Genomic DNA, 25,000 nt, shown 5'->3' on the forward strand with positions numbered 1-25,000 from the left:
AACCAGGTCAGTGAGCTCCCACGACCCAGACTATGCTTCCAAGCAGGATAACCCTGCCTCACCTCTATATAACTGCAAGCCCAAGGTCAACCCCAACATTTCGGAGATACACCAAGACTCCTTCAACAGCACCTTCCAAACCCACAAAATCTTGAAGGTCAAGGGCAGCAGATACATGGGAACACTGCCACCTGCAAGTTCCCCTCCAAGCCACTCACCATTCTGATTTGGAAATATCTCACTATCCCTTCAGCATCACTGGGTCAAAGTTCTGGAGCTGTCTAGGACTGAAATAAGGAAATATTTCTTCACACAAAAATATAAAAGTGAACCTGTGGAATTTGCCAGTCAAGCCACTGAGTGTATTCAAGAAGAGAGATTGATGCCTTTAATATCTAAAAAAATTACCAGAGCATGAGGAAGCAGGAATGTGGCACTGAGACAGAGGAGCAGCTATGAGCATACTGAATAGTAGATCAGGTTCGTAGGGCTGAATGGCCTACTTAATTTCTACGTAACTAGAGCTGTACAAGAAATAGAGGCCCAGCATTTAATACCCACATCCCCTGGATAAACAACAAAAAAAAAAAAAAATTCATTCGAGCCATGACAAATCAGAGCACAATACATTTTATTAAAATAGGTACAGGACAGTGTGTAACATCTGTAAAGTGCAATTGATGCAAACTGCAGAATCTGGTACAACCCTCTCTTTGAAGCCAGGCAGTTTACCAAACAGTTGCTGAATGTTTTGTTCAATCCCTTGTTGGGGATTATACATAAAAAAAATAAAGTTCCTGCATTGATTTTTAATACCAAACTTCCTTTGAGCTTCTCATGAAACCAAATAAATTGTATCACACTGTGATTAAGTGCAAGACAAACACAACCTGAGCCTGCACCCTGATGACAATCTTTTAGAACATGGAGCAAAAGGTGTCTTGTATATTGAAATGCTAGGCACAAGCTTTCAAACAAAAAAACTTCCATTTCATTCAACAAATTCCAGCCAATATTTTTTTCACTTTTCATACCTGAATATTTGAGATGCAGGTACATTTCAAAGTCAGTTTCAAGGTTAGTATCAGAATAGAATACAATGTTGGTACAGTACTAGGCACAGTAATTTCCAACTTCAATTGAATGACCATCACTCACTTCTTAAATGAACTTTCTGCATGAAAGTTTTTTGACTGATAAAGGAGCAGGACAGTGGTCCCAAGAACCTCCGCTGCTTTCCAGTTATTGCCGCCCAGGAAGGCATCCCCTCAAACGGTCATTGACTGTCGAACAGCCACATGAACTCAGCGGTTTTCTCTACCAAGCTGCAAAACAAACACTTAGTGCACTAAGTAAATGACTGCCAAAGAAAGCAACCCCCTCCCACCACAAACTACACGTCAATAATATTTAACATTCACCGATAGGTGATACAATGCTCTAACAGCTAGACCATGTTGCATAGCCAAGTATTCAAAACTGAAATGTACGTTTTTAAAATCACAAAGCAATGGCTACTCTTCAAATTCTAAGTCATAAAATATCTAACTGGTTGTGAAGTAACTAAGGATATCTCGACAGAAAGTAAGCAAATACAAATATGGATTGCATAAACAGCTTGTACTCCAATTGGTTTTAAAAGCTTATGGAGTGATCCAATTGAAGGATTTAAAATATAAACAGGAATCAATAGAGTTAATACAGAGAAACTATTTCTGTTAGTGCAAGGTATACAGAACACTGAGCAAATACTAAAGTTAGGGTCAGACGGTTCAGAGAGGACGTCAGGAGTCAATTCTTCACAACATTGGTTAGTGAAAATCTGAGCAGGTGAGCAGTCATTCAAAACTAAGTTAAAGGGATAGACTTTTAGTCATTTGGTAGTACAGAATTTTATTGCTGAAAAAAAACTGACATTTTGTTCATTTTTTTTGTCTTGCACTCATCAGGAAAATTTGCAAGAATAAAGATTTAAGGGGAAAACTAACATTTATAGTGCATGAGAAGACGGTGCTGATGAGTTGGTAAATGGACTCTGACTAGTAGGAGGTGCTGCCTTGGAGAATGCACTAATTAATAATGATTGGCAGTAAACTTCCTGGCTTTAACCAAGTAGGTTGAGAAGTATACCATCAAATGGCTTTCAACTATTTAGTTCAAGGTTTTCCCTTTGAATTACAAATTGTCCCAATAGATGCATAACAAAAACCTTCAACAAGACAAGTCTCTTTTCAGCAGCGTTCGGGATAGACTTCTGTTGGGTCTGTGGAACTGAGATTGAGAATGCCACTGGTGGAAAGAAACTAGACTTTTGTTTGGGGATGTGGGGGGACGGGGGTGGAGGTTACAAATCTCAGGATAAAGGGACAATTATTTGGAACTGAGATAAGAATTTAAGGAAAAATTGAGAATTTCACTTAACAGCTTTAATTATTGGAATCTTCCACCTTAGGAGGTCCATGGATGATCCATCATTGAGCATACTTTAAGGCTAGGATAGAGAATTTGGATATCTCGGGGGGGAAAAAAGAGTCAATACAGGGAGTGAGCAGGAAAATAGAGTTGAAGCCCAAAATCAGTTTCAGTAAGTTGTTTGATGGAGCAGGCTTCAAAGACTGAACCATTTACTTGTGCTTCCACTTGTGTCCTAGTGTACAAAGGCATATTAAGTAAACGTGGGTACAAGGACTGAGATACTGATGAGCTATGACCCAAGACTTACAGAGCAGAGTCAAGGAGCACAATGGCCTCATGCTGCACCTTGGTCAAAGGGAAACCTCATCTCACTATTGTAACACAAAACTAAGGCATCAGAGCCTTTTACACAATTCAGGAACATATTGCAAGCACCATGATTATTTTACCAGTCATGTGACTGTATACTTTACTTTCACCACACTGCCTTGAAAGAGTGGGGCAGGAGGTGTATTTTATTTACATACTTATGAACAGATCAAATTCCCATGACGAAGTGTCAATCCAGATCGATTTTATGTAGGGATGGCAGGACATTTAACTGGAGAAATTTAACCAGACCTCGTAACTACAAGCTGGTTTGGCAGTTGACGATAATCCTGCCCAAACGCAAAAGAAGCCATGGATAAACTAAATAGTGATCAGCAGAGCAACTGCTTCCCCCTCAAATTGCTAAAGCTGGCCCAACTCCTCACTCCAAAGTTCGTTCAGGAACTGAAGACCCCACAGCAGCCATTCCTCCAACTCACCCCATTTCCCAAGTAATAGATCGGCCAATTAGCAAGTTGCTCAGCATTGTAAGTGCTGTATAAATTCAAGTTAACAAACAAGTTACAAGAATCCATTCTCCTATGACTCTTTTAGGTGCTTGTGCATGACAAATTTTCAAACATTACACTGGGGTAATCATCTGTTTTTGTCTATTTCACATGAAATTGCAAGTGATATAGTACTGGGATCTGAATGACAGTAACATGGCATGGTAGCTGGTTTGGCCATGGGACTGGCGTCCATTGCCTGCCCATTGCTTCACTCAACTTCAGCCATGTTGAGCGGAGGACCAGAGAATTTAAACATCTAACACCACGAATTGAAAATCTCTTTGGACTTATTGTGGAACTTCTAACATGAAATCATAAACAATGAAAGGAAGTGAGTGACAGACAATATCCAATTGGACACTCCACACTTGATCCAACTTCCTTGACAGCCAAAAAAAGGTAACACCAAGACAGTGGGTGAAGGTGTAAACTTCGTACAACATCTATTTCACCTCCAGTGCGTTCCAGATACTGGAGTTGAGCTTTTTTTTTTAAAAAACAATTAGTTAACTAACTTCAATCCCAGTTTACAACAGCAAGACTCAACAGCCTTCACCTCACTTGAGCCAACTCCCTTATTGGGTTGTTAGGAGAGCATTGTTACACTTTCTGTAGAGTTAATGTCTTTAATTACAAATAAACACAATTATAAATACAATTGCAAGATATAAAGTGCCTTCCCATTTCTTCCCACTCTTCCCCCCCCCCACCATTAAGATCAGTAAAGCATACTGGTCAGCCTGCCAGTAACAGGCATTTCACCTAATTAAGCACTCAAAATACAAGTGCTGTTGTAGTGTCATATATGCAAACAGAAAATTCAGCCTTAATCTCAGTAAGTTCACCAGAACACAGCAATGATAAAACCTACAATAGAACTGTTGCTTCAACCTTGAGAATTTTAAATACAGTATTCAGCAGGATTGTCAGAATGATTGGCTAAATGTTCACTGGACTGAAACTTTGAACCCACATAGCATCAAGTTGACAATCTTACATCTGCAATTTGATTTCTGCTGTAAACCAAGCAGGAATGCAAACCCTCACCTTGGTGCCGTATTGGAGGAACTAACATACTCAAGCTCACTAAAAATATTGAAGCTGATCCACCTGTTATGCAACTTAAAGATACAGTAATACAGTATTTGCGTATTGCTAAAAGGGACACTTATGATGAAGCTTTTCATTTTGCACTCACTGCAATTTGCAAGAAATACCAAAATAAAGAAAACATTTATACGATAGAAGAGGAGGAGAGTGTGCTGAATGGTTGATAAATGGACTCAAGTAGAGGTGCTGCCATGACAAATACACCAGTTAATAATGACTGGCAGTTAACTGCCAAACTTTTTTCACTTAGAATTTAACCAAAGCAGATGATTTTAATTAGTCCAAGACAGTGCCCCTAAAAAAAAAGTGGAACAAATGACTGGTGTGTATTTTGTTGAATTGAAACAGGACAGTTCCTCGACCAAACACCCCTGACCCCCACACTGGTACAAATGCTGGTTTCCCTTTAATTTTCTTTTGTATTTATGGTGAATTGCCCTGATAACTGTAAGATGAAAAGCTTCATGAAAGTGTTGTATCAGCAATTCTTAAACATTTTTAAAAAGTCAGTGTTTTCTCCCCCCACCAGTGATATTTTAAACACCCATCATGTCAATGAAACAGATAAAACTGAATTAAATACACATTGTTATAACCTTAATGATCAGGAAATGAAGCCATTTCAGGAGGCAACTCAATAGTTTGGATTGGTCAAAATATCATAGCTACATTCAGAAGTCCATCCAACAATTAGAGAAAGTTCGACCAGGAAAACTAGTCACGGCCACAAAACAAAAATAACCTTCAGCAGAGAAACAGTGGACAAGATGCACAAACTTACGTTCATGAATTGTACTCATTCAGTAATTGATCTACTTTTTTCATTAGCCACTGGTTCCTGAAAGCCCTCTATTCCATTAGCCTCTGCCATCTTGTTCAGGTGAGCCTTCCATCTCGCATTTCAACCTCCCAGGTTGAGGAGTCTTCAAAGGCATCCTGACCTCAATCCCAACATCCGTGGGGGGAGTACTCGACGAAGACCAATTGTGAGCAATGCTGGGATTCACTTAAATACATATTATCCCACAATCTTGTAGGTGGATTGAGCCTAATTAATCAAGTACAGTGAACCTTGCGTGCAATGGGAATTGATGTGAATCACTGTTCAAACAGTCAAGTCCAGCTTGATTCGGGATTATTTTGCCACAGATAGCAATGGGACCTAAGCTTAAAATACTGTTTGATGGGGAATTAGATAAGGACTTGGACAAGTGTGAAAACACGTGGGGGAAAGAGTTGGAAAATGGATTGCTACAGATGAAGAGCCGATCCTTCTCTGCATTGGAATTTCAGCTGTGACCTCAAGATAAACCACGACAAATAGAAACAAGATGTCTGACTCAAAATTGAGGGCGAGTGGTGAGCTAAGGACTCTGCTGAGCTTGTCACACAGCCTGCCAATGAGGATCAGAACAAAGCAAGTTGGGAATTTTACATAACGTCAGTTGATTATATTCAGTCAGTATCTCCCGCCTCTCCAAGTTGAGGAGAGGTCAGAGAATTGGAAAATCGGAGCAGCTAAGGCCAAACAGAGAACTGCAACTGGTTTTCATTATAAATACAAAACTGAATGAGCAAATTACATAATCAAAAATAAGATGGAACAGTCAACAGGGCAGTGGAAACATGGGAGGAAATCCTAGACATAAGAAACAAAGGTTCATGCTCCACTGACTGGACAACATTGTGACTACAGCAGATCTTAACAACTGTTTGACATTCACTTCAACACAAACAGAGTTCATACTTACAAAAGCAGCACCAACCCCACCAAGAAACTCTTTTTTTATTATTATTGCTTATGTGCGTCACTTCTGCTCATGGTAAAGTCAACACTTTCACTTCAGCATTTCGCAGCCAGGTTCCTTAAAGGAGCTGGTGAGGCCACCAACAGGCTCTTCTTGTTTGACTGAGGCTGTTTCCCCAGACAGGATTCACCCTTCACCACCTTCAGCGTGGGTTTGGCTGCAGGAGACTGTATGCGAGGAGACTGCGGGCTCATCACTTTAGACTGTGGTAGTTTGACAACAGCTAATGGAGTCCGTTGGGCAGGGGCAGGATTGTGAAGTGGCTTCTTACTGTTTGACGAAGGGGTCTTCGCTGATGCCTTCTGATTCTTCTCAACGCGAGTGTCATCCCTGGTCGCACTAACCGCATTCCTTGGTGCAAAGTCCAGTGTGCGGGGAATCGGCGTGGAGCTCGGGACAGGGCCTCTTGCTGGTGTGAGCGGCCTCTTGGAGGCAGACGACGATGCAAGGTTGGTGGGCTGGGTGCGTTTCCCCGGGGTCTGCAGAGAGCTAGGCACCACTGGTGTGGAGAGAAACAGAACAGACTTGACGGGAACCCCAGGGGTCAACTTGGGGCTGGTGTCAGGATTTGGCAGGCATTTACCTGGAGGTCTTTGAAGGAGGCCACCGGGAGCCTTTGAAGGGGTTCGGCGAAGTTTGGAAGAGGGCTGTGCCTCCTTGCTCCCTGGTTGGGTCATGCCTTTGGGTTGACTAGCTGGGGATTGCTGTGGCCGAGGGGGCAACTGTGATCTCGCTGCAGGACACTTGATGCCTCTGGAGGATGAGCTTGGCGCCACGTGGGATGAATGCCCACTTTCAGCAGATGGTGGGCGGGACCCCGATTTAGATGGTGGCACTGGTGAGGGGCACCTGCAGTGGGCACTGGCAGCTTTGGTCATGGGCCAAGACGGCACGCAGGGAGATCCAGGGCATGTAGCTAGGGGTTGTGACATCTTGATACCAAGCGGAAGGCTCATGGTTGGAGGCGGTTTGGGAGATTTTGCCAGCAAGTTAGATGTGTGAGCGGAATCCTGAGAGATGCCCTTCTCGAAAGCCATGATCTTCTCCTCCAACATGGTGAATTGCAGCACCCGGCAGGGGTCATGCTTCAGAAGAAAGCCCTGCAGAGTGTCCCAGCCTCCTCCCACACGCACCATGACGTGTTTACCATGTAACATCTGCAAATAAACATTCACACAAGAACAAAATAAGTTAATACTGGGCAATATCAAATTCTGCACATCTTTGCAAGTGGCCTCGTGCTCCACCCAGCACTGGCCATTAATAAAACCAGCATACAAAAATAGATAGTATTGCCCAAATAGTTACCAAATCTTAATTGTTAAGTACAGGGAATGCCATCTTAGGAGCAACACCAGAATTCTGCAGACCCTGCAGTCTGGAATTATTCGAGGAAAGAAAGCGGATAGTCACAAATTAAGAAAATGGAAGTTTCAATCAGCAAAGGATTCTGGTCAATCAACTTAGTTTTCATTGCCCTGCAAAACCTTTGAGAGATGGTGAACAATGAGCAACTGTTCTAACTCGTTACCAAATGAGAGGGTACAGACTATTATCAGCTGAAGAACAAAGGGTGAACTCAGGCTGAGTTTGAGACAGAGGGTGATTAGAACATGGAACCACAAGGAGCCATTGAGGCAGAAGCTCCAACAACATTTTAAAAGGGAATTAGCTAAGTGTTGAGAGATAGAAGGATAAGAAAGAAAGGAGGGCAGGGAAATTAGAATAAAGCGGATAATAGTCAGTTAAAGAGCTAGCTCCAGCAAAGAAACAATTAGAATTTACCTTCTTCTGCGCTCTAACATTCTAAGATGTACACCTAGTAAGGGTACAGTCCACAGACAAGACACACAAGATTTCAAGTTTGGGGTTCTGAAGAACAGCACTAATGGATTTGAAACATGAACATTGTTGTGCCTTCCACAGATGCTGAGAGACATGCTGAATTTCTCCAGAACTTGAAGTTTTATTTTAAATTTAGCTACTTAGTCCAAGGTAATCCCCACTTGCTTTGCAGAATGGAACGCATGCTTTACCATCGTGGATCCATTTGAGGAGCGGCCTTGTCCTTGGCGGAGATCTACTGCCTCGCAAAACAGGAGGTGACAGCGAGTCAGCCCCTTGAACCTATTCTATCATTCAACTGGATCACTGCTGCTGTCCAACTCAACTCCAAAGTTTCTGCCTGGCTCTCTGCCTTAGTCCGCACAAAAAAAATTCTCAATCTGAGCGAAAGCTATAACTGACCTCCTGCAGCAACAACCTGCAATTGCAGAGACTTCCAGAGTCCTGTTGGTGTCAAACACAGTCGCAGCCAGAGGTCATGCCCAAACAGCTTGTGCTAATTCTGAACTAATGTCAACTTTGTACCCAGATCAGCCACGATGGTGGAATGGCTCCTCTGGTTCGGATCTCAAGTCCCATTGGGCATGTTGTGTACACTGCAGGCCTCTTCCACCAGTTACTCCCAAATACCTCCAAGTAGGGCCTCTCTCTCTCTGCTGTTGCTAGGCTACACTTGTTTTTCCATCTGTCTGCTTCACAAGAACATAAAAAGCAGGTACAGAAAAATAACAAACCCCTCCAACTATTTTATCAGACAGACTCGGCAATGTTCCAAGTAGAACTTGTTTTTAAATCTCCGAGAAGCAGAAATCACAAACACTATGCTGCAGACAAAGAAACCTGCATCTGGCCGTGAAGGAGTCCAAGGCATTAGACAGCATTCTGGTCAACATACCTCTCTGAACTAACACTCCAGAAAACAATTAATAAGTGATTGACTACATTGCTATTTATAATACCTACATTAGGACATTGTTGAGTGTAAAGTGATTGCAATACTCAGCCACATTTGCAAGTCATTCACCACAGGTTGTAACTCAGATAACCAGCTGGTGAGGAATAATACTGGAGCCAATTTCAATTTAGCATTATAACACTTCACTCTAAATAAATGTAAGCATAAGCTAACTGCCTAACTTAGACACACTACGATTTCAATAAGTATCTTTCCATTCCTATCGGAAATTCCAAATGCCCAATGCCCAGCATCTGATTGCAATTAGTCGTACACCAGTTTTGTTTAACATTTAATTTGGCAAATTTCCTTCCCTAAAGAAGGGTGAACCAAATGGATTGTGTCAATCAATTAATAAATTAAATGGTCATCATTTTTCAATACTAGACTAGACTAGACTAGCTTTCAATTCTAGATTTCTATGAATTAATTCAATTTAAATTCCACTAGATATGATGCAACTAACGATTAGAAACATGAAAGGATCTCACACATTTTTTATTTCAGTTCGACATTTCTGCACATTGTGATCCAATACTCACTCTGATAAAAAGAATCTTCCCTCCCAGCCGATAACGCCCTTCAGATAAGAACTCAATGGAGAAACGATGTGAACATTTGCATGGAGGATCATCAGCAATTGTCTTCACCTGGAAGGAAGCTAACTGGTCAGCTGACAATGATCCAATGAAATGTGCAACATATTGCAGTAAGGAACTTAAAAGGATGAACAATTATGTTGATATTTACAGAGTACATTAGCATAGTGTTTTCTTTATTAGCTAATAATTCAGAGACCTGCAAATGACCACTTAAACTTGAGCTCAATCCATCACAGCAACCAGAGCTTATTTTATTAAGCGAGTTGCCATGATTTGGATCTCTGTCTAAAAGAGGGCGTTGGAAGCAGATTCATTAATAAATTTCAAAAGGAATAAAGGAATAAAAGTAAGCCGGATAAATACTTCAAAAAAAAAAAAAAAAAAGGGAAAACTTGCTGGGTCACCAGCTGAAAGTAGGGAAGTGGGATTAACTGGAGAATTCTTTCAAAGAGCTAATACAAAAATGATAGGCCAAACAGTCTCATCTGCACCGCGATGATGCAATCAATTAAGACCAACACAGACATAACAAGGCAAGCACAATTGCTGGAAAGCTTTGGGAACGACACACGTGAAATTACCTTTCACTTCTAGGCATGCTAACTTTCCACATTGTATCGGTCAAGAGACGCTAACATAATCAGGAGGAGAAAGTCTGCTTGGAGCGGCTGTTTTTAAGGAAGTAAATGAATTTAGTCAATTATCTGAACTTCAAAAAAAAAACTTCATTCTGTACTCGCAACTTTAGAATTAGATTCTCAAAATTTTTTACAGTGCAGAGGGAGCTATTGTGTCTGTGCTGGCTCTCCAAATGAGAGCTTTACTTAGTGTCACTCCTTTGTCATATAGCCCTGCACATCCTCACTCCAGATAAGACTGCAATTCCCTTTTGAAAGCCTCAATTGAACCTGCCTCTGCAACACTCTCAGGCAGTGCATTCCAGATCCTAATCACTCACTGTGTGAAGAAATGTTCAATTTGCCATTGCTTGTTCTGGCAATTAAATCCGTCCACCCCTTTGTTTGCATTTCTTCCACCAGTGGGATCACTTTCTCTCTCTCTACTCGGTTCAGAATCATGATTTTGAGCATCTCTATCACATAGCTTTTCAACCTTTCCCTCTCCAAGGAAAGTAGTTGCAAATTCTCCAATCTATCCACATCACTCAAGATCCCCATCACGGGAACCATCCTTGTGAATCTTTTCTGCACCCTCTTTAATGCCTCTACCTCCTCCTTAAAAAGTGAGGTACACACAACATAATGCAAGAACAAAGTTTTGTACATGTTTGTAAATCCAATTTTATTTAAAATAACCAGACAGACAGTCAGGAGATATTAAGATCAACTTACTGCATGGTGAAGCTCTTTGTTGTGACAACATGGCTTTGTACTTTCAACAGGAATCTGCTGTTCAACAGAGGTGGTCAACAGAGTTTCCTCAAGTTCAATTTCCTTTTCCAGTTTTACTAACACAGGAGGCTCCACACCATACCTGCAATTTCAAATTAAAGCCAATATAAACCAGCAGTCCAAGACAGTAAAAACTCAACCGAAAAAGATTTGAAACACTGCACAAAATTGGCTCCGGAGATCAAACCGTACAGAATCTACAGCCAAAAAACAAAAAACAGACCATTCGGCTTAATTGTTCTTTGTCAGCCTTCTGCTGGACACAATCTTCCTTCCAAATCCCATTATCGCACCCCAGCAGCCGATCTTTCTGTTCCTGTTGGCTCATGCATTTATCTGGTTTCCTCTTACGCATACACCCTACTTGTCTTAACTGCACCTTTTGGTTGTGGTAGCAAGCATCCAATATTCTCTCAAATTTAAAATGGACTTCAATTAATACTTGCACTCCTGCATCAAGGTTAGGGTTAGCCACTCGCCGAGCCAAGCCATTCTGGGACAACTAGATTGGCATCTACAGTGTGGAAGATTGCCCAGGGTTGTCCTGTACACGTAAAGCAGGACAAATCCAACCCTGCCAATTACTCTCAATCATCAGTAAAGTGATGGAAGGTGTCATCCTCTGATCAAGCAGCACTTGCTCAGTAATAACTTGCTGAGTAGCAGTTTGGGTTCCACTGGCACCGCTCAACTCCTGACCTCAGAGCCATCGTTCAAACATGGGCAAGAGAGGCAAGATTGACTGCCCTTCACATCAAGGCCTTGGATTGAGGTGGTATCAAGGAGCCCTAGCAAAAATGAAGTCAATGGGAATCAGGGGGCAACCTCCTACAGGTTGAAGTCATACCTGGCGCATATCTAGCTTGGACTGAAAAGTGGCAAGTAACATTTGTGACAGACAGATGCCAGATAACGACCATCTCCAACAAGACAATCTCTAACTCTCGTCCCTTGGCATACAATGGAATTATCACCATTGACTCTTTCTGCGCGACCCAGGACCCTCCTCCCCCCACCCCGCCCCTCAACCATCAACATCCTGGAGGTTATTACTGACCACAAACTAAACTGTCTGTAATAATCCTGCAGCGACAACAGATCAGAAACTAGGAATCCTGCCATGATTAACTCACCATCTGACTCCTGCCAAGCACTTACAAAGCACAAGTTGGGAGTATTGCCTGGATGCCTGCAAGTCCAACAGTATACATGAAGCTTGACACCATCCAAAACAAAGCAGCCTACTGGATTGGCACCACTTTCAAAAATATTCGCACGCCCCACCACTGACACTCAGCATATTTACAAGACACAGCGTGAAATTCAGAGACTCCCTCAACACTCTTACCAAACCTACTACCACTTCCATTTATGAGGACAAGGGCTGCAAATCCATGGCAACGTTATCACCACAGCAAGTTCCCCTTCAAGCTAGATGTGCTCCAAACAGTGTCACGAGGTTGAAATCTTGAACTCCCTCCCCAATAGCATTATGGTCTCCCTTTACAAGTGAACTGCAATGGTTCAAAAACAGTTCCTCCTGTCCTCAGCACGTTCTCATGGGCAAATAAGGATGAGCAATAAATGCTGGCCCAGCCAGTGATGCCCGCATCCCATGAATAAATAAAAAACATTAAAAAGTGTAAATAGGGAGTTCAAAAACACAACTGCAGACAGGTTTTTAAAAAAAACAAAAAATCTCATCCTTGTGCAGACTCACCCTCCCTCTAAGTTCCTTCTGCTCGACATTGCAAGAATGCTGCAGTCCTGCGCTCTAATCTCCGACACATGGCAATCACTCCACTGGAGTTCCAGAACTTGCCTCACAAGCCAGCCACCACTACTCCCCACCACCCACAACCAGAGCTCTCCCGTGGAAACTCCCTGTTGTCTCACCACACAACAAGCAGGCGCTACTTGTACAGGCTGCTACATCCCTAAACATTTTCACCTTTATCCACTCCTAGGCAGGCTGTGGTATTCTTTTAAGGCTCCCAGCGAGGTGCTTTCTACTCACACAGCCTTCCACTTTCCAAATCAGGGATCTGGGTTGCAGGGGGTTGCATGCAGGAATCTTGTGGAACTGCAGCCTCCAACTCTCTACAGACTCACAGGTGCCGTGGAGTCCACGGGATCTGTCTGTATTGTTTGTTGGAGACTGCATCCCCGTTTGGTTATTGAAGGGCCCTTTCATCCATCCTTTGGTTGCATTTCAGCCCTACATTCCTCATCTTGGGGCACCCGGTGTGGAGGAACACCTCCTGGGCCTGGCTAAAGTGGCCATTAAGTAGTATAAGTGCGGAGTGGTGGTAATTCCTGACTTCCCCTCTTTCTCAGGTATGCAAACATCTGGGTGTCCTTAGAGAAGGACACACATCAGACATCACGCTCAAAGACGTTAAAAGCTTCTGGGCATAGGTTGGGGGGGGTGCGGGGGCAGGGGAGCTGGTTGTGGGGTGTGAGTGGGTGGTGTGGTGCATTACGTTCCCCACTAATGACATGTTAATTTGATCCCCCAGTTTTTTTGTGGTTTCAGTGATGTAAAGACAGTTTTATTCTGAGGGTTCGATTTGGCTTTTCTTTTTGCCATGCAAGTCTCAGTGATGGTGACTGTAAAACCATCAACTGTCAGATTTGTGACAGTCCTTTCAAAGTGGCTATCTGCCATCCTTACCTGGACTGGCCTACTTGTGACTCAGACCCACAACAATGTGGTAGACTCTCAAGTGCCCTGAAATGGCTGAGCAAGTCAGCTCAGTTTAGGGGCAATTAGGGACAAATGCCTCATGCTATGTAAAAATGAAGAACAACATGCCATGGGATGTTACGCATTGCTGTATAAGCAGCTCTCATTAATACACTAAAAATATGACATTATGAATTACGTTGTTCATATTCATAATGTGAATTGCTTTTATAAACTTGTCACAATGTCATTACAACCATCCAGCTCTAAACGATGCAGCAACTTAACAGATGACACCTTTCACCTGTTTATACAGTCTTAGACAGGGTATTTTATATATTCGGAACATCCGATTTTAAAATGGGGTTTGTTCCAGTTCATTCCTTATCCCCCACCTCCCCAGCTTTCTCTTTACTGCGTGGCCTATTTGTTGCCCAATGTGGTCCTTTTACAATACCTGACCAGCCATGCATGCATTAATCTTTAAGGGAATGGTACTTGTGCATGACTCGCACAGTACCTTCTTGATTGTCACACAGAAAATGCACCATGGAGGGAACATAGATCCTTCCCCGGTGTGCAACCATAATGTTGAAGGTTGGAGTCACGTAACATGGCTGAAACTTAACCACCTTTGAAGTGTCCTAGAATACCCTCAGTCACACTGATTCTCTACCAGTGGGCAACAAAAGGGAATGCCAAATTCACCGGTGACACATATTCCATAAATAATTCAAGATGTTGAAGGCTACAATACTAATCTCCCTGTGAAACTCTCGAATGTCACTGGGGCTTAGTGAGTTAAATTAGGAGGACAAGATGCTGAGACATTCTCTCACGTGTAGAAGATTAAGTAGCTCTAGTGGAAAGGCAGGGGAGTGACACAAGGTGAATTATTCCTGCAGGAGGGCCAGTGTGAACTCAATGGACACCTCCTTCAGTTGTAACCATTCTACTCAAATCGAAAGGTTTATGACATTGAAGGGATTTAGTAAGGAAATAGAGATAAATTATTCCCTTTGGTGGAGGGAACAAGGAGGCAGAATCTTCAAAACAGAGCCAGGCTATCAAAGGGTAAATTTGGACAGCTTTGCACAAAGATCATTGGAAATCTGGAACTCACCCCAGTCTCTATCCACCCCTTCCCAAAATGTTCTGTGAACACAAGGACTGAATGGGATTCAAGCTCTCAACTCTTTTCCATCATTCAGTAAGATCCCAGCAGAATTCCTACTTCGATTACATGTTCCTGTTCAATCGTAGTATTTAAAGATTCCATTAAATATCCAGGAACTAACAGATTTCTAGCTCATGACCAGCAGTCAATTGAAAATTTTAAAAAGATCGATAAATTGTTATTCAAAGGTATAAAGAGGGGTGGAAAGGAGGCAGGTAAAAGGAGCTAAAACACAGATCAGTCATGACCTAATTGAATAGTGAGGTGCAAGCTATCAGCAAATAGATTTCCTGGTGAGTAAATAAACATACAACTCACCGAGACACGATTCGTCCAATTTCAAGTAGACACAGACACACCTGCCGGGGCTGTTTGTGCAGAACTGGAAAACAAGGCAAAGAAAGCAGAAAAGATTATTGCAAGAAGAAAAAAGAAATCCATTAAACATAGGGCTCACTTGAATGGTAGCATCTGCTCAGCAAGCTGCAACAACACTTGAGGAAGGATAGCCATATCTTAGAGGATGCAAAAGGAGATTTACTGGAATTTTATTTTTAATTTGTTCGTGTGACGTGGGTGTCACTGGCTAGGCCAGTATTAAGTGGGCATCCCCAACTGCCCTGGAGAAGATAACAGAGAGCTGTCTTCTTGAATCTCTGTGGTCCTTGCTCAAGAGTGACATTCCAAATGCTGTTTGGGAAGCAATTCCAGGATTTCGAACCAGGAACTGTGATAGAACGACACTAAATTTCCAGGTCAGGAGTGGCTCAGAGGGAAACTTGCAGCTGGTGGTGCTCCCATGCACATGCTGCCATTATCCTTCCAGATGGCAGTGTTCGGAGTTTTGGAAGGTGCTGTTGGAAAAACCTTGGCGAGTTACTGTAGCATGTCTGTTGGATGTACACACTACTGCCACTCTGCTTTGGTGGGCAAGGAACTAAGTTCTTGAGGTAGTGAGAGGGAACATGCCAATTAAATGAGCTGCTTTGTCCTGGATAGTGTCAAGCTTCTTGAGTGTTGCTGGAGCTGTACCCATCCAGCAAAGTGGGGACTATTCCATCACACTCCTGGCTTGCGCCTTGCAGATGGCCAACAGGCTTTGAGGAGTCAAGCACTGAGTCACATGCCAAAGAATTCCCAGCATCGGACCTGCACCAGTAGCCACAACATTTACATGGTTAGTCCTGTTCCGTTTCTGTTCCATATAGCCCCCAGGATGCTGACAGTGGGAGTGCAGCAATGAGGGATTTTAGCGAGAAATCGGGTCAGAGAACCTGGGTCATTCTCCTTAAAGCAAAGTGGATTGAAGGCACATTTGATACAGCTGTAGGAGCTGGCAGTCCTGAGCCAGCTGACCAACAACTTCCACGCCACCACGCACACCAAACCCAGCAGTCACCACTCCTTGGGTGCCACCTCTTCGCTGCTGGACCCACACTCACGATCAGGAGCATCACCCCCCGCCAACACCGATAACCAATAGCTTCTGGTTCTGCTGCCAGACCGCTGCCTCACCAAGAGTCCTGCTCCAGCCACTCCCCTCCGCACCGTCCACCCTCTGTTGCCGACAGACAGAACGAAAGAAAGACAAAAAATGCTAAGTAAAGAAGTGAGGAAGCAGCTACCTGGAGCGGGCAGATTCAGGAGCCTGAACACTCCCAGCGCTGCCATTTTGAAGATGTCTGGGTGGGGGATTTTGATGTTCATCACCAAGGGTGGCTCAGCAACATCCCACATCCAGAGCATAAACATAAGCAAGTTACACCACGCTCACTTCAGTGTCCACTTGGGTCATCATAACATCTAAAAAAAGTTATGAAAATGACTAATTTGCCTATGTAGTCAAAATGAGATCTCACAGTAGCATCTCCTTCATGTGGTGAAGTTTTTTTTCACCCTTCATGGTTTGCAAGATTATTCCAGGAACTACAGACAAAACTATTCCCATAGATCCACCCCAACTTTCACAAGTCTGTTGAAGAATTGGAGAATTTGGGTCTCGCTGGTTAAACTATGGCCAGTTCTGGGTACCTCGCGTCAGGAAGGATAGGATGGAATGCATCACATATTCACTTGAACAGGCTTGAAGGGCTGAATGGCAACCTCCTACTGCTAGTTCTAGGTTTCCCTAAAACACGGAGGATGTACAGTTGTCACTTGTGACCAGATGCAATTTTTATTAATTTCTTTGCTTGTCATTGCCCACTGGTCAGAATTTCAGTACTGCTCTTTGTTCTCCATTTCAGGCAAAAAAAAAAAACTCTGAATGGAGGGGACACATTGAACCATTTATAAAAGCCCCAGTACAAAGAATGACCTTCCACTCTCTATAAAGGACAGTCCAATCCACGAACACTCACTGTTGTGAGAGATTGGCAGTCTCTACACCCCCGCAATCTACAAACATTGCGGCATTGTATCGGCCTAAAAGCTATCATTCTACATGAGCAATTAGGCCCTTTGATTCCAATGACAAAACTCAGTGGGTTGACCTGGGAAAGAATTTAAATCTGAAATTGCGGGTCACACCAGAAGGGCGCACGTGAATAGAATCATTCAACAAGACCAAGGGAACCAATGGTCAATAAACCAATCGAGCACAAGAGGGATCTGTGTCAAGCGAGATTAAAAGGATAAAGGAACAATATGCATTTATGTAGCACCTATAAAGTTGAAAACAGAGGTGTGACCAGATCTAAGTGGATACAAGGGAGTTGGATAGTAAGGGGACCATAGTGGAGTCATACAGCAATTTTAACAACTTTCCATTTGCCCAACATCTTCTCAGGCTTGTCCGGGTAGTTCACATCAGGATGCTTTTCTGTGGTAATCACACAGCATAAAGCAGGACATCGGCATGCAGCAAGATCCTTCAAGCTGCAATGAGATTATGTGACACATAACCCATTTCAGGAGCACAAATGGAGAAATAATAGGTACAGGAGTTTGCTCCAACATTAAAGCAAATCTGGGGTCATCTCCACCTCAACTCCCAGATCTGGAGTACTTTGTTATGCCTAACAAAAACCTAACAATCTCAACTTGGAAATTATACACCCATGTTAGCAGTTTTGTGCGAAATAAGAGTTCTAGATTTCCTGTGTGATAAAGTGCTTCCTGACATTGTTCCTGAAGAATTATCATCCAACACATTAGATCTATTTGAGAGGAAAGCAGCAAAACATGAGGGGGAAAGGATTAGGATGATAAGTGTGATGAACAGAATTGTTGCTGCTCATGTGGACACTGGCATAGAGCTGATGGGCCGATGGGCCAAATGGCCTGTGTAAACACAATAGCATTTGTCATTCAATCTTGCAACACAAGGAGGCATGAGGCACATTGTGACAGGACCAGCTCTTTGAAAGAGCTGACCAATTCACCATTTCACATGCTTTTTCCGCGCAAATATTTAACAGGTTCTCGTTTGACAATTTTCTGAGGTGTGGTACGAGTGACTCTAAATTAAGAATAAGCCATATTTCCAAAACTCTAGGGACAACAGTTCTATCATTAACGATAAAGCAAAGTCAACCTACAGAGTGAGTGACGACAGCCTCGGATAAGTTTACAGAATGAACATCGACGAGGATTGAATCTAGAAGAGCTGGTTACCTACCTAAGCCCTCAGACTCAAATAAGTAAGTCTCGTCAACACCAACTGCTCTACACCATGAAAGGAAATTTGCGGTATTGTCACGGGCAAAAAACGAACCGGACAGAGCATCAGTCTTACATGGAATTTTCCTCATCGTAAAGTGCTGAAAAAAATTGAAGATGAAGAGAATTACCAATACAAATACAGACCAGTTAATATGCTTTACATTGACAAAGTAGATTTCATACAAACAGACTAAACATTCAGGCCTTCCGTCACCAACGTACAGTGGCAATGTGTATCATCTACAAGATGCACTGCAGCAATTCATTAAGGGTCTTTAGACAGCACCTTCCAAACCTAACAAACAACAGATGCAGGGAAACATTACCACCCATAAGCTTCCCACAAAGCAACTTAGGGGAGGCAATGGCCTAGTAGTATTATCACTGGACAGTTAATCCAGAGACGCATCTAATGTTCTGGGGAGCTGCGTGCGAATCCTGCCATGGCAGATGGTGGAAGTTGAATTCAATAAATATCTGGAATTAAGAATCTAATGATGACCATGAATCCATTGCCGATTGTCAGGAAAAACCCATCTGGTTCACTAATGTCCTTTAGGGAAGGAAACTGCCATCTTTGCCTAGTCTGGCTGACATGTGACTCCAGACCCACAGCAGTGTGGTTGACTCAACTGCCCTCTAGGCAATTAGGGATGGGCAATAAATGCTGCCTAGCCAGCAACTCACCTTCCTAACTTGGAAATATATAGCTCCTCCTTCAGTGTTATCAGGTCAAAATCCTACAGAGCACTTACACTCCATGGATTGCTGCAGTTTACCACCACTTCAAGGGCCACTAAGGGTAGGCTATGAATGCTGACCTAGCCAACAACATCCAGAATGTTCTTAAAATGCAGTATCAGATTAGAATCCAAAGCAATTCCTCTACTTTTCCTTCAAGGTAACCTATCCAGAAATTAGTAGAAGTATCAAGTACTTTTTTTTGAAAAAAAAGTCCCAATTTTAAAATGGGGTACCTGAAGTAGGAAAGGGGGCAGAGAAAGGAAGACAGGAAAAGAGAACACAAAGATTATTTTCCTTCATTCTTTTATGAGATATAGATGTCACTGACAAGATCAGCATTTGTTGACCATCCATAACTGCCCATAAACTGAAGAGCTTGCTCAGGCCATTTCAGAGGGCACTTGAGGCTTAAGGATTGCTGAATGAAGGCATTTTGCCAAAGATTTTCGTCATGCACTCATTGGAATATTTTGCAAGAATAATCAAAAAAGGGGGAGACCAACATCTACAATAAATGAGAGGACAGTATTGATCGATTGTCAAGTGGACTCCAATTGATAGAGGCATTGCCATGGGGCATGCAGTAGTTAATGATGATTGACTCTAAACCAGCAGGTTTTGGTTAAATTTCAAACTGGGCACAGTGAATCCAACTTGTCAGGGCACTGAACCAGTAGATGACTATCATTTATTTTGTGGAGTTGAAACAGGTGCAACGTGTTCCTTCTGTCTACATATTTTTAGATGTGAAAGCAGCCAGAGAGACCAACCAACAATCTTAAAATTACAAAAAAGAATCAGAAATTGCTGGAAAAGCTCAGCAAGTCCAGCAGCATCTGTGGAGAGAAATCAGAGTTAACGTTTCTGATCCAGTGACCCTTCTTCTGGCAGAATCTTAAATAGGTGGTCTGTACAATTCTTCACACACATATCCAGCAAGTGTTGCCAGATTTGATTTATTACTGCCACATGTAGAGTTACAGTGAAAAGTATTGCTTTTCATGCTAACCAGGCAAATCATACCTTACATGAGCATCACATTTAATGTTGGATCTTGTGGGCACAGTCTGATTGGTAGTGATCAGTTCCTCACTCATTGTGAGCAGCTGAAGGGACATGCTATTTGATGGGATCTGTCAGTCTTTGGGTGTACAGCCTACAACTGGCATCATGTGACACTAATTCATATACCTGATAAGTGCAAGATGAAAATCTTGGACCGAACTGGCTTTTCCCATCAATTCTCAACCACATTCCTGTCCATCTGGAGTCGTGTGTTAGCCAGATGGGCAAAGGCAGCAAATTTCTTTCACTAAAGACCATTAATGAACTAGATGGCATTTTTTAAAAATAAAATTGCCAACAGTTTCATGGGCACCATGACCAAGATTAGCTTTTACGTTCATTAATAAATCTGGCATTAAGTATCACCAGCTGCCATGTTAGAATTTGAAACTGATGTTACTATTATGCTGCCATCTCTCACATTGAAGGGGTTAAATATAGCGCAGGTTTCATGTCTGGAACAAGCCAATGGATTTCCAACTGTGCCCCTCCTCTCTCTGTAATTAAAGGAGGGAGCGTTTCAATGCTCACAAGACTCCTTCACTGGCAGAGTATCAGCAAAGGGTTAATACGTGCATGTAGATTTAAGTCACAATCCCAACATCCTGAGCTGCCCTCTGTAAAGCTGAGCTCTCAACAACTAATCACCATCTGTCACACAATTTAATCAACTCACTAGGCCTGTTCGTGTATAATCTTCATTAAACCTCATGCACAAACATTACAACTTTCTAATTAGTCATCTTTCAAATCAAACCTCATTATATATCCAACATTGACCACTCTGTGGAAACCACTGAGCCACCAGTCTCCAGTGAAAAGCATTTAATATTCCTCCGCTTGCTAACAGACCAACGTTTCAGTCAGTGATTAACAGTAACAGCTTTTTGAGAGCCAATAAACTCAGTCTTCAGCACTCAAAAATGGGAACTCTGCAGAAGGATTAGTGCATATTTGTTATAAGATTGATAACAATCCAATTGAAAGGCAGCAAAAAAAAAAAAAAAAACAACACTAGAGTATATCAGAGAGCAATCTACATATTGGTAAGAGAACAGAGGAGACCATTCTGGCCCTTGTGTCTGTTCTGTCAATCAATCAATTAGCTCACAGCTGATCTGCAGCGCATCTCCATTTAACCACCTTTAATCCACATCTGCTGACAACAAAAATCTATTTGAACACAGGTTTGGAAACTTCAGTTGATCCTCAATATCTACAGCCTGTTGAAGTGGGAGGAGTGGTTCTGGATATTTAGAACACTTTAATATAAAGAATCCTCCTGACTAACTTGCCTTGTTTCAGACTCACGAGATAGAATAGATCAAGAAATCAGTTTATCAAAGCCTTAATCATCTAAAAGATTCCAATTAGATCACTATTAGTCTTCCGTACTCAAAAAAAAAATAAATAGAAGGCTACACTTTGCAACCTTGCTATAAATTGAACTCTCTCAGCTCCCTCCCAAAGAAAAATTTCTTTCCCAGTGGACAGGAGCATGGTGGTAGTGTCCTAATAATTCAAAAAGGACCAGGATAATACTGACGATTTGGGCTCAAATCCTGTGACCATTGATAAAATTAAATAAGACAGATAGATTGGCTCTCGATTAAGAAGGACAAAGGTTACGGAGAGAAGGCAAGAGAATGGGGTTGAGAAACACATCGGCCGTGATGGAATGGTGGAGCAGTCTCAATGGGCTGAATGGCCCATTTTTGCTCCTATATCTTTCCTGACCAAGGTTCTGTTGGACTGACACCACACTACCTCCCCTTAGTCCTCTGGAAAACCAAGTCACATTCGACTGAACTTTTGCTCAGATATTGTACCCATACTCGTAGTGGCTTATGTATCCAGATGCCAAGATCCCATTGATCCCTCCACAGTTCTCACTCTCTCATCACTAAGGGATAGCTGTAATTTGTCTTTCTTGGATCCATCTGGATGATCTCCCACTTCCAAACCTGGAAACCCATTGCCTTTCACATATACAGCAGACTGGGTTCTCCTCGAGTGCACTAACAGAGGCACACTCGAGCCATCTGTTGTGATTTGTTATTTAAAAAAAGTGCACATTAAATCTAATTAATATCAGCTCCAGTGCTTTTAAATAGGATTACACAGTCTACAGCTTAGAAACAAGCAGATGCTCAATTTGACCTGCCATCTTTCCTCACCTATATCATTAGTTAACACTCCAACACCCTCTCTTTCTTGCATATGTCTAGCCTCCACTTAATTCTCACCACTCACTGGGTATTAAATGACTGCCAAATCTAACTTCTTGATAACCACTTTGTCCTGCTCTTCTTCACTTTCCATGCTTGTTATTATTTTCATTCTATTCTTTAAAGGGATGTGGGCATCAGCAGCAAACATTTGTTGCCCTTCCTCAATCATCAATGGCTTTTCATCCATTTCAGACAGCAGACAAGAGATGGGTTTGGAGTCACATGTAGGCCAGGCCAGGTAACGGCTGCAGATTTCCTTCTGTAAAAAATTAGTTTGGGGAAGCAGAAGGAAAAATTAATGATCGTTTTCACGGTCACCATTATCAAGACCAGCTTTTGATTCCAGGGTTTATTCATTCATTTCAAATTCCACCAACTGCCATGCTGGTATTGATACTCATGTTCCATGTGATTAGCCTGGGCCTCTGGATCACCTGTCCAGTGAGATTACTCTAGGCCATCTTCTTTCCCTTTAGTCATCATAATATTTATTCATTGATTCTAAAAAAATCTGTTGGGAAAATTTTACAAGCTTTGACTTGTATAAACATGTTCAAAATGTTCTTGGAATATCAGACATGCTCAATAATAAAACAGAAGAAATAAGATTTGTGCGCACAGCCTCTGGTTTATAAAGTTCAATTAATTCTCAGAACATGTGTCACTGGCAAGGCTGCCCTTCATTGCCCACTCCAACTGTCCTGGAGAAGCCCTATTGAAGCACTGCAACAGCAACATTGAAGTAGGAGTAGGCCATTCAGCCCCTCTAGATCATGGTTGATCATCTACCCAACACCACATCCCCATGCTACCCCCATATCCCTTTATATCATCAGTAACTAGATATTTCTCAATCTGAATTGAGCATGCAAATTGATTGAGCTTCCACAGTCACAGGGTAGAGAATCCTAAAGAATCACCATCCTTTGAGTGAAGAGAGTTCGCCTCATCTGGGTGACTAGAGACCTCATGACCTGCCCCTTATCCTGAAATTGTGCACCTGGTTCCAAACACCACAGCCCCCAGGGGAAAACAGTCTTCTCACATTTACCCTGTTGAGCTCTAAGAATTTTGCATGCTTTACTGAGACCACATCTCATTCTTTTAAAATTCTATGCAAATACAAAGTAAATCAATCTTTCAATGCAATTTCAGATGCCACCTAAGAGTCAGCCATGTGGTATTGGATTTGGAGTCACTCGCTGGAAAACAGGTGCTCCTCCTTAAAAAGCACTTTAGAAAATCAGTTGCGTTTTGATCGGAATCAGACAACTTTCTGGCTTGGATCACTAAGTTAAGGGAAACCCTACACTGGTGATAACGTGCCCAACTAGATTGCATGTGGGAGACCGGCAGTGGGTTGGACATGTGACAACAGTTTGTATTCATATAGCACATATTAGCATAGTAAATAAGGTTCTTGGCAACAAATTATCCAAAGTTTGATAGTGAGCCACACAAGTGATTAAAAGTGCAGTCTATTAGGTAGAATCCAAACAATGTTTTAGATGAGGAAAGCGGGAGACGGCTTTAAGAAGGGTATTCCGATTTTGGGGCAACTGATGGCACAGACTACACTGTATTGATTAATACCAAAATATAAGTGTGCCATTTCATGGCTTTTTTAAAAGCAAGCTGTTCAGACTTGTTGTAACACACCTGTGGCTGGAGCCCAGGCCTTCTGGCCCAGAGATAGGGACACTACCAATGTTCCCTCTCAGCTGCTTGGCTGTACACGTAGCTGTTCCAGTGTCCTGTGCATAGCAATCGGTGTGCAGGCATGAGTTGTAGTATTGACTTCACACCCCAGAGGATGCTGCCAGGCACAGACCTCAGATCCATGAGGAAAATAAAATTAGGGGGAAAAACACTGCTACCAACACAGCACAAGAACACACACTAAGACCTGCTCAGTACAGACTATATCATTTCTTTGATCCATAGATCCCTGTTATGAGCACAGTTCCTTTCTGCTGTGCCACACGCTGTTTCATAAAGCAATTCATTGCTTCACGTAAGCTTCAAGGCTTGACTATGCAAATTATGGCAAAATGAACTGCGATTCCCTGATCATACCGAGCAGGAACCCTGCCACATATCAATAACACCAATTTCATCCTGGCTCAGGCTTAGTAACTTATCGGACTTTGTAGCTATAACAAAGGTAGTTTATGAACTTGTTAACATGCAATGATATACCCGACACTCCCTTTTACATTATCTCCATCGGGAATTGCATTCCAGTTACTCAAGATTAGAAGAACACCACTCAGACTCACCTGTTGATACTCTGGACTCCCACATTCCTTTACTTTCTGTTGAAGAATAGCGATCAGCTTACAAAGCACAACTCCATTATCCAACTCAGTCATGAAGTTCTCTGCTCGGACCTCCTTCCCTAGAATA

The 25,000-nt window shown here is 42.4% G+C and overlaps 1 protein-coding gene across 3 annotated transcripts; it reads right to left on the bottom strand.

Moving 5' to 3' along the window:
* Positions 1 to 614: 614 nt before the first annotated feature.
* Positions 615 to 24,993, bottom strand: LOC109929493 (GAS2-like protein 3). 3 transcript variants are annotated; one of them, XR_007261275.1, is made up of 7 exons: positions 24,874 to 24,993; positions 18,511 to 18,652; positions 15,210 to 15,273; positions 10,969 to 11,110; positions 9,557 to 9,664; positions 6,158 to 7,371; positions 615 to 1,325 (listed from the first exon to the last, which is right to left on the bottom strand). XR_007261275.1 is itself a non-coding variant. In XM_048592648.1 (6 exons), exons 1-6 carry the CDS (start codon positions 24,964 to 24,966, stop codon positions 6,250 to 6,252), a joined length of 1,671 nt encoding a protein of 556 aa, XP_048448605.1. In that variant the 5' UTR covers positions 24,967 to 24,993; the 3' UTR covers positions 615 to 6,249. The 3 variants fall into 3 exon arrangements, 1 of the variants encoding a protein (XP_048448605.1); XR_007261274.1 differs by having other exon boundaries at positions 5,188 to 7,371; XM_048592648.1 differs by having other exon boundaries at positions 615 to 7,371.
* Positions 24,994 to 25,000: the final 7 nt, after the last annotated feature.

The sequence above is a fragment of the Rhincodon typus genome, unplaced genomic scaffold, assembly GCF_021869965.1.
Source record: "Rhincodon typus isolate 14 unplaced genomic scaffold, sRhiTyp1.1 hic_rhity00001606, whole genome shotgun sequence".
NCBI classification, from domain to species: Eukaryota; Metazoa; Chordata; class Chondrichthyes; order Orectolobiformes; family Rhincodontidae; genus Rhincodon; species Rhincodon typus.

Coding starts and splice junctions, on each gene's coding strand:
- LOC109929493 (XM_048592648.1), bottom strand. CDS start 24,966: ATGACTGAGTTGGATAATGGAGTTGTGCTTTGTAAGCTGATCGCTATT. Junction 18,653..24,873: donor GGAGTCCAGAGTATCAACAG/GTGAGTCTGAGT, acceptor AATTTTTTTCAG/CACTTTACGATGAGGAAAAT. Junction 7,372..9,556: donor GGAAGATTCTTTTTATCAGA/GTGAGTATTGGA, acceptor GTTTATTTGCAG/ATGTTACATGGTAAACACGT.